The sequence below is a fragment of the Leptodactylus fuscus genome, chromosome 2 (assembly GCF_031893055.1).
Source record: "Leptodactylus fuscus isolate aLepFus1 chromosome 2, aLepFus1.hap2, whole genome shotgun sequence".
Classification (NCBI taxonomy): domain Eukaryota; kingdom Metazoa; phylum Chordata; class Amphibia; order Anura; family Leptodactylidae; genus Leptodactylus; species Leptodactylus fuscus.
Genome location: NC_134266.1, coordinates 174,319,601 through 174,332,945, shown reverse-complemented (window position 1 = coordinate 174,332,945; position 13,345 = coordinate 174,319,601). Strand labels below are relative to the sequence as shown.

The following is a 13,345-nucleotide window of genomic DNA, read 5'->3' as shown; positions in this document are numbered from 1 at the left end:
GCTAGGTAATTGAAATAATATACTACTCCTACTACTTCTGCTGATACTACTATGAATACTGCTACCAATGGTGCTATTACTGATGATACTACTAATAATACTGCTAGTACTACTGCTACTGCTGATACTACTACTACTACTAATACTGCTACCAATAGTGCTAGTACTACTACTGCTAGTACTACTACTACTACTGTAACTTCTACTACTGATACTACTACTACCACACTGTTTAGATGAAGCAATTTCCTTTGCCTTTCTCACTTCCTTTTCTAAATTGAACACTGCCATCAGGGTCCTTTAACACAGTCAGATCTCCAGACTGGTACTAAGCGCCAATCCTTGATAACAATATTATGGATTAGCACATCCAAATAAAGAAACGATTGTGAGTTCTGGGACCAACGTCTGTTAGTATAATCTTATCCCCATACAGTTGGTATGTTGTTGCCAGCAGATCACCCCATTACATGAGAAGATGCACAACCGACAAACCATCATCATAACACTAATGTAAAAGACAGGCAAAATGCCCATTGACCAAACACATTTATCTCATATGTGGCCAACTTCACAGATTCCACAGCATATCATATATGTTGAGTGGGGAGGTTGAAGATAACTGGAAACCAGAAGCTTTTGTGTCTGCCATTTTAAGAAAGAGGGGTTTTATATATGTATATATATGTAAAATTTTAAGTCAAATGAATGTTACAACCTGATTGGCTATTGGCATTTTACTTGTAATAAATCTTGTCCAATATCTAATGCATAGCTTTTAGACATTTGCCCATTTTTTGCAGTAAACACTTTTGTACTTGCAGGACTCAAATATGATGTGACCAAAGTGTATGTGTATGACAGTAAAAATATCAACACTTTGTGGTTAGCATAAGCAGGACTCCACCTTTAAGTGAAAATAAATTCTCAGCTGATTTGACACTTGATAGAAAACCACAACCAAACTGCTAGTTTCCTTCTACATGGGAAAACCTCTAACTGAAAAAAATTATATATCAAATATGTGAAGACTGCTTAGCGTTATATCCTCATGGTGTAAAATGACAGATATTCTCTATGTACATGCACAGTAACTCAAAGAATATAGCAGATAGAAGCAATGCATTGGTCTATGGGATCGGCTCAATCCAAATAACTACAAGTTTGGATAAAAATAATGATAAAGTATAATGTAAGCAAAGCTATTAACTGAACAATTGGTTCATGACAGAATGCTCATTGCTCAGTCATCCTTCATTCAAGAATCCACGTTTTACACCTGTGTATAACAATAAACACCTAAATACAGTAAATTATTAAAAAAGTCTTCCAGGTAGCTAAACATGGATGTGCTCAAAATGGGTTAAAAATAAATAAATATGGAAGATGTCCATGTTCACCTTACAATCCCTCTTTGCTTCCATACCAACAAAGCCAGTGATACTTGTGAATAATGCCTGATCAGAATACATGCCTGCCTTTGAGTAGGTTTCATCTATATTATTTTTTTATTGCAGGCAATTCACATAAATACACGCAATTTTAACAAGTGCTGTATTGGCTTAAGGACAGTGTCCGAGAGGGGTAAGGGAGCTTGCAGCCAACTGGAGATAGCCAAGGCCCCGCAGCACCATTAGCTTGGTCAGGGAAAGCCTGGCGCCCCATCCACTATATATCTCAGGCAGCAGAGATGGTACTGTACTGTATCATTAACGGAAAGAGACCCAAGGTGTGATGTGTATATAAGCTGCTGGGCTCCTTTCCAATAGAAGCCTGCCCAGGAAAGGAGAGTAAAAATGACCTCTCCTGGACCTCCAAAGGTTCCTAGCATCCTCTTCAGGGCTCTTCCAGCATGCAACTAATCTCGAGCACTCCAGGGTCAAAGTTACGGCTTGTTACTGAGCCTCTGCAGTCATAGGTGTCATGGCGTCAGCTCACCCCAAGTGATCAATGTCGCACAGTCACAGGCATTAGCAGTGACCTTTGGGGCACATGACAGTCAAAGGCTAAAGAGGCCCGAAAAGGGTGCGGGAGGCAGCTAAACACAGAGAATATGCAAAGAGAGGTGAGACAAAGTAAGTGTATGTTACTTTTACTCACTTCCTGAGAAGACCCAAGAGTAAAATAATTGCACGGAAACAAACGAATCGGCTAAACCTTATGAATATTCATAGAAATAAATTTTGTGGGGTTCGCGTAAAGTGACTAGAGTTTCCAGGGCATATTTCACTGTGGTGGGGGGACTCTTGGGAGCATATTATACTGTGTGGGGTCATTGTGGAGAGTTATGTTGTGGGAGGAACCTCTGGGGAGCATATTATACTGTATGAGCTCACTGTGAAGCTTTATATTGTGGGCAAGCAATGGGAAACATATTATACTATATTGGGCCACTATGGAGCATTATACTGTGAGGAGCACATTATACTGTGTGGGGAATCTGTGGAGCATTACAGTGCGGGGAAGCTCTGGAAAGAACATTATACTGTAGGTGGCCACTGTGGAGCATTATACTGTGTGGATCATGTCATAAAGTGTGGGGCCATTGTGGTGTATTATACTGTTTGGGGCCCCTTCACTATTTACATCACACTCCATCTGTTTTATAGCAGCCATGATGTTATTATAGACTGTAGTTATATTGTACAATCACTACAAAACAGATACTGTCGAATGTACAAAGTGAAGCGGTCACCGCCCTCGCAAAAGCATGAAAGTTCCTTAAAATAGCTGACCAGCAGGTGTCCTGGGTGCTGAACGCCCACTGATGTCTTAGGACCACAGATGTAGTTACTATAGTTATATCTTTTTCAAGTATGTGAGATACTGCTGCAGTATTAATAATGGTCGTTAATAAGTTTGCCCTGGGGCCCACAAGACTTTAGATATACCACTGCTTAACCATCCCGATCAGCAAATCTGTATCCTACCTATCACTTGACATTTCAGTACTCCTGTGTTCTTATTGATGAAGAAACCTCAGGTACCAGGACCCCAGTACTACTGCAATCCCTCCTTTAGCTATGCCTCTGCTCAAAGGACATTCATGTGTTTTTTGTTTAAAAAAAAAAAAAAAAAAAAAAAAAAAAAAAAAAAAGCACTTTCGTCAATGATGTTTTGCTGTGGTTACTTGTTTGATATGACGTACTGTATCCATAGCAAAGAAACAGGAAAAGTCAAGACGTCTATGACTCCGATCATGAAAACTGTAATAAGTACTATGTTGACAGTACCTCCAGTGCTTAACGATACAGTAGTATTTATATATAGGAGCACATGCACACTGTATACATATACTGTGTACACACATTCACACAAGCACTGTGTAAAGCAGAAATAAGAAACTGGGTTCTATATGAAGAATTCCTCTAAGTAACTGATTCTTCCAAGAAACCACTTCCTCAGAGTGACCACTTGAGATAAGTTAGGATGGCTGCATACAGGCTGAAGCTAGAGTGTCTGAAAGCAGAGAAGTGCTACAATGTGTCCATGCTGGAAGTAGGCAAGAGGCTGCCATGAGTTTGTATTCCAGTCACTGAGGGACTTGCTTTACAAAGATTTTCCACTGGGATAGAAGAATGAAAGCTTTGTTGTACTAAAAAGCCTCTGCTGTCCAGGGAGAGGTTTTGCCAGCAGGCAAATCATATAGACATGGGCATGAGATTCAGCTTCTCTTATGTACTGGCAGACTCAAAGCCAGATTACCTACATATCCACACAAAGGCTGGCAACTGACATCACAGAGAATTATGTAGCAATGGGCTAGACAAGTATGCCAGTTTAAGCTGATATATACAAGTTCTACACACTGATGCCAGGGTGTCATCCACTGAACAAAGGAAACCACTGCACTTACACCTAATCATCTGTGCAGCGGGAACAGAGTAACAAGGGGCACACCGCTGCAGTGGAATATACTGCTGATGAGGTAGAATGCCAGCCCTCACGTCATAGCACAATGGAGATTATGGCAAGAACAGAGTAAAGTCTTGCTATAGTAGCAGGCACTGCCCAGGTGTATCCACTGCCTGAAGCATGTAGTGACCACTCATTATCAGATAACTTACTGCCAGGGTCCACCTGTCACCAGTACTCCTGGATCAGAACCAGAACACACAGGGCACAGCTGGATCTCACCAGGCACGAATGCAGAGTAAACGCTCACCTATCTTGATTCTGACGCTCTGAAAGACACGGATCCCTTCTTCCTCCACCGCCATTGTGCTCGGTGCTCTAGCACGGCTAGCTGGTCACTGGGGTTCTGCCCCGATCACTGCACTTCTGTTCCGTCCACTGCAGCTCTGAGCTCTGGTCTCCTCCTCACACAGTCCAAAAAAATGCAAAATCCACAGTACTCGTCAAGCTTTCTTCAATTATATTTTATTAGAAAGTCATAAATAAACAATGATCGTGGCAATATTAAAGAAATTAGTGAGTTAGTAGTACAGATGGCACAATTAATCGGATGTTTCGCTCCAATGTGGGACCTTTATCAACCACCATCTATAATATAAAACAGAAAGACAATATTAGTACATTAATATAGAAACAAAATAAATTCTGAAGCAGAAATTTTTTTAGAGAAAAATGTAAAAAAAAAAAAGAAAAAGAAATTTAAAATAAAAAAAAAATACATCGAAACAACCAAAAACTTTTTCACAAGAACGAGAATAAAGGCAATAAAAATGCTTATTACACTATAAATTCATGCGTCTAATCTGTATACATCTCGAGCCAGGTGTATCTAACCAGGTATATGGCTATTAGAATTTGCCAAACAATTGTCATGAAAAAAGAGAAACACCAGGGGGCGCTCTATGCAGATGCATTAGTCCTATTAGAAGAATTAATGCTGTTTTTACAAATTAATTATATATGTCCATACACATATCTAGATGCAGGTTTACTATGGAAGACAGTAAATAGGTTTAGACTAAAGAAGAACAAGTAATGTGTATAAGGAAGTTCACTAGGATGAGCTTACCCAGCCATGAGTACAGCAAGGATGCATGCCACACTGTAGCGTCGGCTCACTCAGCTCCGGTGTCTTATAGTGGAGACGGTGCATTCCGATGACGTCATCAGGTCACATGACATTCAGCCAAGCATATGTGCAATAGAAAAAGCGGACTTTACAGTGTGTAGAGCGCCACCGTGTGGCGACCGGGCAAACCACAGCCAATAGGCAAATGTTTAACTCATTAGTGGATGGCAAGAAAAGTCTGAAAATAGACTAAATAGGGGATATGCTCAATATGGCAACATTGTGGGTATAAATTACATCATACATAACAACTAATTAGAGATATAAATTACAATATATCTTCAAACTGGTAGACAGTACATTTTCCATACAGAGAGAAGATCACATAGATTATACAACTGAGGTATATCATGTGCTATAGAGTGAAAGGATAGTATAATAGTTGCAAAAGTTAAATAAATAAAACAATTAAAAAGGGATAGTCTAATCATGGACAGAAAGAGGGAGGTATCAGCGCTATCACTATTCCCAAATATATATATTTGTACCGTGTTAGGGTGCATGCACACTACGTAACGCCGGGCGTGTATGAGAGCCGTACACGCCGGCATTACAGCAGACTGCCGAACACTTCCCATTCACTTCAATGGGAGCGCTCGTAACAGCGGCGTTTACGAGCGCTCCCATTGAAGTGAATGGGAAGTGTTCGGCAGCCCTGCTGTAACGCCAGCGTGTACGGCTCTCATACACGCCCGGCGTTACGTAGTGTGCATGCACCCTTAGCCATTAAAAACGGTATCAACCACTGAAGACTCTCAAAATTATATATATATATATATATATATATATATATATATATATATATATATAACACTAGGTTCACACTAGCATTCGGATTTTCGCTTTTTCGGGTCCACTTGGGGAGAAATGGAAAACCTATCTGTTTATAAAGCAGTTACCTGCGGAAATCCCCAGACCCCATAGAATTGTAGGACTTTCCTTTCCGCATATTTTAAGCGGAGTGGGGGATGGAGTCCTCGAACTCTAGTGTGAACAGACAATGAAAAGGGAAATAAATGAATAAATCTGCTCAAGATATCAATGTCATTATAATATAGCAATCCCATTGCCCTGGTGCTATACCATCATTCCTATACATATGTCTCCCTACAAGGATCAATACTTTAGGAGCAACTCATCTAGTTGTTACTTACATAAGTATTCTGATGACTCTGTAATATTAGGCTTCACCACTGACAGAGATGACAGGGAGTACAGAGACTTAAACTGGGATTTTGTCGACTGGTGCCAACGGAATACCCTTAGGTTTAATGCTGGGAAGACCAAGGAGATGGTGGTGGACTTCAGTAAGCGGAGAAGTGCTCCGATTCCGGTAGAGATCCAGGCATTGAGATAGTCAAGACCTATAAGTTCCTACAAGCCAGGGACAGAAATAGACTTGACAGACTGATCAGAAGGGCCAGCTCTGTCCTGGGGAGCCCCCTGGACCCAGTACAGGTGGTGGGTGACAGAAGGATACTGTCTGTGGTGACCTCCATGCTGGAAAATAACTCCCATCCCATGTATGAGACCTTGACGGCACTTGGCAGCACTGTCAGTGACTGACTGCTGCACCCCAAGTGTGAGAAGTAGCGCTATCAGAGATCCTTCCTCCGAACCGCGGTCAGGTTACATTATCTACATCAGGCCAAGCGAAGAGAGAGAGCTAAATGATCCTGAAGTCTTCTTTTCTTTAGCTGCTATGACTCCTAGTATTTTTCTCCTATCTGGTATTCTGAGCTTATGTGTGTCTCCTTATGTAATATATTACTGTTTATTATCCTGTATCCGTATTATCATGCTGCAACACATTGAAATTTCCCCATGGTGGGACTATCACTGGATTATCTTATTTTATCTCATCTTATCTTACACAACAAAATAATTTCATGAATACATTTTAGAAAAAGCCAAAAAAAGGAAAAGGTTACTGTTAAAAACAATTAAAAATATACATACTAGATGGAAGTTGTGGCACCAAAAATGCAACAAACAATTCACATTTATGAATACATATAACCATATAGTTGTGAATTACAATTATATGTTTGTATATGTATTGTATATGTAACTGTATGTTTGTATATGTTTGTATTGCATAATTAAGTATAATAAAGTTCCCAAGTGCTAATACAGACAGTAATGAATATATGTGTTTGTAGTTATAGAAATATTGCACTAAAAGGACCGTGTATATATCTGACACAAGAATATATAATGCTGATGCCCTCAATTCATATATACAGTACATTAATCAGAGTAGAATATTACACTCAGGATTCTTATATGCACCCAGCATGGAAGGTAGTAATAAATATGGGTAAATTAATATCTCCAATTCATCATATATTAACTTAAATAAAACAATGCACAAAAATTCATATAGACAACCAATATAATAATAGGTCCCTATGTGTGTAAGAATAATCTATAATGCTCTCAAGCAGTAAATCACACCAAGACAGTAAATGAGCTGAACCTAGGTAGAGGGTTGCCAAGTAATGTCACCACATGTTTGGGTCCACATCTCTGCTTCTACCAAGCTAACGTCCCCACACTACGTATAGGTATAATACAGTCCTATGAAAAAGTTTGGGCACCCCTATTAATCTTAATCATTTTTAGTTCTAAATATTTTGGTGTTTGCAACAGCCATTTCAGTTTGATATATCTAATAACTGATGGACACAGTAATATTTCAGGATTGAAATGAGGTTTATTGTACTAACAGAAAATGTGCAATATGCATTAAACCAAAATTTGACTGGTGCAAAAGTATGGGCACCTCAACAGAAAAGTGACATTAATATTTAGTAGATCCTCCTTTTGCACAGATAACAGCCTCTAGTCGCTTCCTGTAGCTTTTAATCAGTTTCTGGATCCTGGATGAAGGTATTTTGGACCATTCCTCTTTACAAAACAATTCAAGTTCAGTTAAGTTTGATGGTCTGCGGGCTTTCTGTAAAAAGAGTTCTCTCATAGCGCTGGGGGCGTCTCCAATGCTGCGAGAGAACTCTCCAGTGATGCCTCTATCTTCTTCTGGAACAGCCTCTTCATGCATCTTCTTCCAACGGTGGGGTGAAGCTTCTACACATGCGCAAGTTGGCTCTGTTGTTGCGCCTCAAACAGAGTCGACTGCGCATGCCCATCTGGTGTAAGCGGCCATTTTCTTGTAGCCACTTACACAGTAAGCGAGGTAAGCGGCCACAAGAAAATGGTGTGATATTTGTGTGATATTTCTGTTTTATATTTTCCATGTCTTGTGTTTTTAAACAGTTTATGCACTTGATAAAGGGCATTTAGGCCCGAAACACGGTGAGTCTGTGTTGTGCACTCCAGTTTTTTCCCAATAAATCTATTGACCTGTGAGCGCGGTCCTTTTGGTTTTTTACATTTCTTTCACACCTGGTCCTTTCCTATTGGTGTTCCTGTGACGTGCTGCTCCCTCCACCTAGTCATCAATCTTCTAAACGTAACTGTGAACGGGATCACAGTCACATTAGGTGAGAGGCCAATCAGGTCTATTTGTCACTTGTGGGTTTTTCAAATTGCCACAGAATATTTATGATTATCTGCACTATGAGTGTGCTCGGTGTCTACTTTTTGTTCTACGTACACCAGGCAGGCATGCGCAGTCGGTTCTGCCTAGGGCCGGACAGCAGAGCCGAATTGCACATGCGTAGAAGTTTCACCCCACTGCCGAAGAAGACGCATTTTAATGATAGAATCCCTTTAAGGTTGCTCATAGACCAACCTCAATAGTTATATTGCTATGACAGAACTGGGAGCCTTCATTATGCTCCTAGGTGTCATAGGAACAGGACAGCTCCCGCAATCTCACTGTCTGGAAGCCATCCTGCCATGGCAAATGTACAGACCAGTGTGGATCAGCTCCACGGGGCTTATTTTAACTTTGGGGGTCACCACTGAATGCAGTGCCCATGATCAGAGTGAACTGTGATCACATACATTAGCTCCAGGTCTTTCGAGGCATTATATCAGACATCCCGGTGGCTAAGGCAGCTGCAGAGTACTACTTCAGAGTAGCAGCCATCTTTAAAGACCCGGCATCTGCTATTACAACAGATGTCAGTAAAGGGTTAATATCAGGGGGAGCAGTATTTATACCCTGGGGCATAATATAAGGAGTGTTAACCTATGTGGTAGTGGGCAGCATTTATTTTGTGGCAAACGGGCAGTATTAGGGGGCACACAGAACATTATTAATTTACGGGCACTAATAATTTAAATGGGAAAATGGGATATTATTCATTGAGAGAGCACACGGGGCGTTTATTTATTTAAGCACGTACCTAGGTGGTATTATTCATTCCCAGAGGGGTTTTATGTTACATATTTTATAACTGGGGGTAACAGCAGGATGGGGACTTTGCATAGGGGAGGAAAATGTGGGACAGGTGCCTGGGAAAATAAAGGAGTCAAAGATGTCTGTGCTGCAAACTTTTCCGTGACAAATCACTGCTGGAAGAAGTGGTCATGGTGGTCCAGATGGAACAAATGGGAAATGTGTATTCACTCAAATGGTTTGCAGAGACCTGTATAAAGCTAGTGTCTACCATCATATGGTCATTGTATGGTGGTATTATGGGTACACTTGGATGTGTTTGCCCTGTGCTGATCCCTAGCTATGCATCTGGCTGACAATGAAGAGGTATTATCTGCAGCACTGAAGGACAAACTCTGGAGGCTGACGCTCTTTGTGAGAAGTGTATCCCAGAGTTCAATTTCCAACCTTACCCATCCTCACTTACATGTGTTACTTTCTATATAAGGATTGTGGTCTAATCCTGTATACTGTACATCTCTTTACAAAACAGTAATATCCATAAGACAAGCATATTGCTTTAGAATGCTAGCAATGTACAAAGATGTGTAAAGCTTGGAGAGCTATGGATGTGTGCATTATTTATATAGCGCCTTACAGTCCAAGAAAGTTTTTGAAACTTTCCATAGTAACAATAAGACCTTTTTTTGACCTTCTCAGCGTGTATATTTCTGATAAGGAATACTTAGAAGGTGCTCCCATTCACTTGAGTGAGAGCTATGGGAATTGCTGAAGCACAGCACTCGGCTATCTCCTGAGCTCCTATTGAAGTGAATGGGAGTGCCGACCACCACCAGTCTGATTTGGCTCAGGTTGAACGTGAAGTGTAACAATAGTCCTGCTGAGTTTACTTCATGGGACAATCCCTTTAAGTAAAGTCTCTGGGAAAGTTTCTAGCAAAGTCTCTTAGGCACAAGCCAAGAAGAAAATGGTTTGGCAAAGTTTGTTCTTTAGCAAAATACGTTGAGAAGGTTCCTTACAGATAAGCAAATTTATTGTCAGTCAGCAAGAAGCTTGGAGGTAGCACTTCAACTGGTACAGTGGTTATGTACAATATCCAATTATGACGTATCATAAATCCTCATGTGAGCCAGTTTCTTTGTAGGACTTGATGGTTTTTGCAGCTGCACTTGGTACACTTTCAAAGTTTTCCCAATTTTTTGGACCGACTGACCTTCATTCCTTAAAGTAATGATGGCCACTCGTTTTTCTTTACTTAGCTGCTTTTTTTTGCCATAATACAAATTCTAACAGTCTATTCAGTAGGACTATCAGCTGTGTATCCACCTGACTTCTGCACAACACAACTGATGGTCCCAACCCCATTTATAAGGCAAGAAATTCCACTTATTAAGCCTGACAGGGCACACCTGTGAAGTGAAAACCATTTCCGGTGACTACCTCTTAAAGCTCATCAAGAGAATGCCAAGAGTTTGCAACGCAGGAATCAAAGCAAAAGGTGGCTACTTTGAAGAACCTGGAATATAAGACACATTTTCAGTTGTTTCACACGTTTTTGTTAAGTATATAATTCTACATGTGTTAATTCATAGTTTCTATGCCTTCAGTGTGAATCTACAATTTTCATAGTCATAAAAATACAGAAAACTCTTTGAATGAGAAGGTGTGTCCAAACTTTTGGTCTGTACTGTACTGATCTGACCAGCCGATGGCTGGTCAGTTCATGGAGGGGGTGTACATCTCACCCAGACTATTCAGGTGGGTGGGATGAGAAAACTCCAGAAAGAATGGTTCTCAGCAGATACTTTAGTCTGCTGAGGGTTATTTCAAAGTTCTGTTTATTGGGCTGGATTTTTTAGGAATGGTAGGTAGGTTGGTAGTGGGACCTGTCATTCCACCCCCTCCAGTCCACACTTTGCGCTTGTTCCTGCAGTGACTCAGCTGTTGAGAGTCTCCTCGTCGAGGAGGCTTAAGAAGTTAGCTCCAGCAGCAGACTTTAGGCAGAGCTTGGCTGGAGAGCTGACAGAGGGTCATATTTTTGGAGCTGTGTCCTGAAGGATTCTACTGGCTATTGATTTCTGTTATTCTAGGTGAGGTAACCTATTCTATGTTTAGTCAGAGCCTAGCCAGGCAGGTATTTATTTCTGTAGTGTTGCCTTTTGTTGTTGCACTGCCTTTTTTAGTGAAAATAAACTCCACCTTTGTTTTGGACTAAAGAATCTGGACTTTTGTGTCTATGCCACCCCACCTAGCAACACAAGACCCTGACAATATATATATATATAGATATATACACACACACACACATACACACACACACACACACACACACACCATGTATTATGCCACACAATGTTAATCATCTGGACCAAATAAAGTGCCTATATTAACAGTCACAGAGCCTACCTACTTAAAGAAACATATGGGTGGTTCCATCACCTATAGCTCCAGCCAGAATTTTAACATTTTGATAGAGATTTAATATTTACAATGAATAAGGTTTGGTTAAAATCCTCCAAGTACAATTTCAGTATATTAATAGTCAAACAAAAAACAACTAGCATAAAATATAACTTTTATTTCGTCAGCTAAAATGATGTAGCCAGGGAAAAATTGGAGGGCTTTAATTTGGATATCAGAGCAGGGGAACGGGGGATAATTATCCTATAGAGTCAAGACAGTAGCTGGCTATTTATCTTGGGCTCAAAGACTGTGTCCGTCTAGCATCTGTTGAAAACTTTGTTTACCATTCCCCGGTGCTTAATTATCTTACTTCACTTGTGTCAATAAGCTGTAGAGACACATACAAAGGAGTATATCAGGAGTTACCCTTATCATGTCTTTTGACATATTTGTCTGTTTTTATTAGCCCTGGCTACATCATTTTAGCTGACGAAATAAAAGTTATATTTTATGCTAGTTGTTTTTTGTTTGTCAAAGTGTAGCATATTTGTGCCCATGTAAGAATTCGAGTATATTAATAGTGTATACTTTGAAAATAGCTCAGCAGCACCACTTGCTGTTTGTTTCAGATAATGTGACGGTGTACCCTATGTACAGTCTAGAATGTGTGTTGGTACAGCTCTTCAGATAAGGACAGGTCTCTAGGTCCAAAATTGGTGGTGCTAGGGCCTTTTCATTCAAATGTGAAAAACAGGCTATCATGTTTCTACGAGCCATCACATGGCTACACTAACATAACTGCATTTTTATGGGTCTATTCACATCTTTTTTTTTTTGGATGGACCAAAATTAGCAGTCAATCAAAAAACGTAGCTGTCAACCAGGACAGTCCCAGTTTTTGGATGCTGTGTTGGGCAGCAGGTGACCACCTGTCCTAACTTTGATGATTTTACTCAACACTACATTGAGTGACAGCTGCACTTAGGAGCCATTTGTATAGGGCAAGGTGATGCCCATTCCAAGCTCCGTTGTGGGGGATATATCTTGGTTCTCTGAAGTATAATGACTATAGCCTATTACTCAAATTCGACAGCAAGAAAAGTATTGTTTAATTTAAAACAATCCTTGTCAAAACTCTTATATAGTTGTGGACTTATGCATATTAACAAAAAATGGCAAAGCAAATGAAGTTGTGGTTTATTAAACACAAGATTTTTTTTAGTATCACTGCATCTTATTAGAAATGTTAAATAAATTAAAAAAAATAAATAAAAATCTGTAGTCGGAGACTTGTAGCCCTCTTCGACTATGGCAACAAAGGTGTCCTGTCCTAGCACATGACATGGTAGCAATTGACAGTCTACTCACTCAGACTTGCACTCACCCTTCACTCAAGCTGCAAATTGTGTGTAAACCACACCCCAACACAGTCCATGCACCCCATATACACACTGCTGACTTACTAGGCTCAGTAGAAAACCCACTCACATATGCACAGTCAGACTTTGAGGGCCCCTTCACACGGAGTTTACGCTCCGCTGATTCAGACACGTATACACGAGCGCTGAACACATCCCATTCACTTCAATGGA

At 40.3% G+C, this 13,345-nt stretch overlaps 1 protein-coding gene across 1 annotated transcript in view; it reads right to left on the bottom strand.

Annotated features, from left to right (window-relative positions):
- Positions 1 to 5,110, bottom strand: part of RASA3 (RAS p21 protein activator 3) — a 161,034-nt gene extending 155,924 nt beyond the window's left edge. Inside the window, exons 1-2 of the mRNA XM_075265117.1 lie at positions 4,985 to 5,110; positions 4,166 to 4,503 (exon numbers count right to left, since the gene is read on the bottom strand). Coding sequence (XP_075121218.1) covers positions 4,166 to 4,220 — 55 coding nt within the window. The 5' untranslated portion in view covers positions 4,221 to 4,503; positions 4,985 to 5,110. The remainder of the gene's footprint in view (positions 1 to 4,165; positions 4,504 to 4,984) is intronic.
- Positions 5,111 to 13,345: the final 8,235 nt, after the last annotated feature.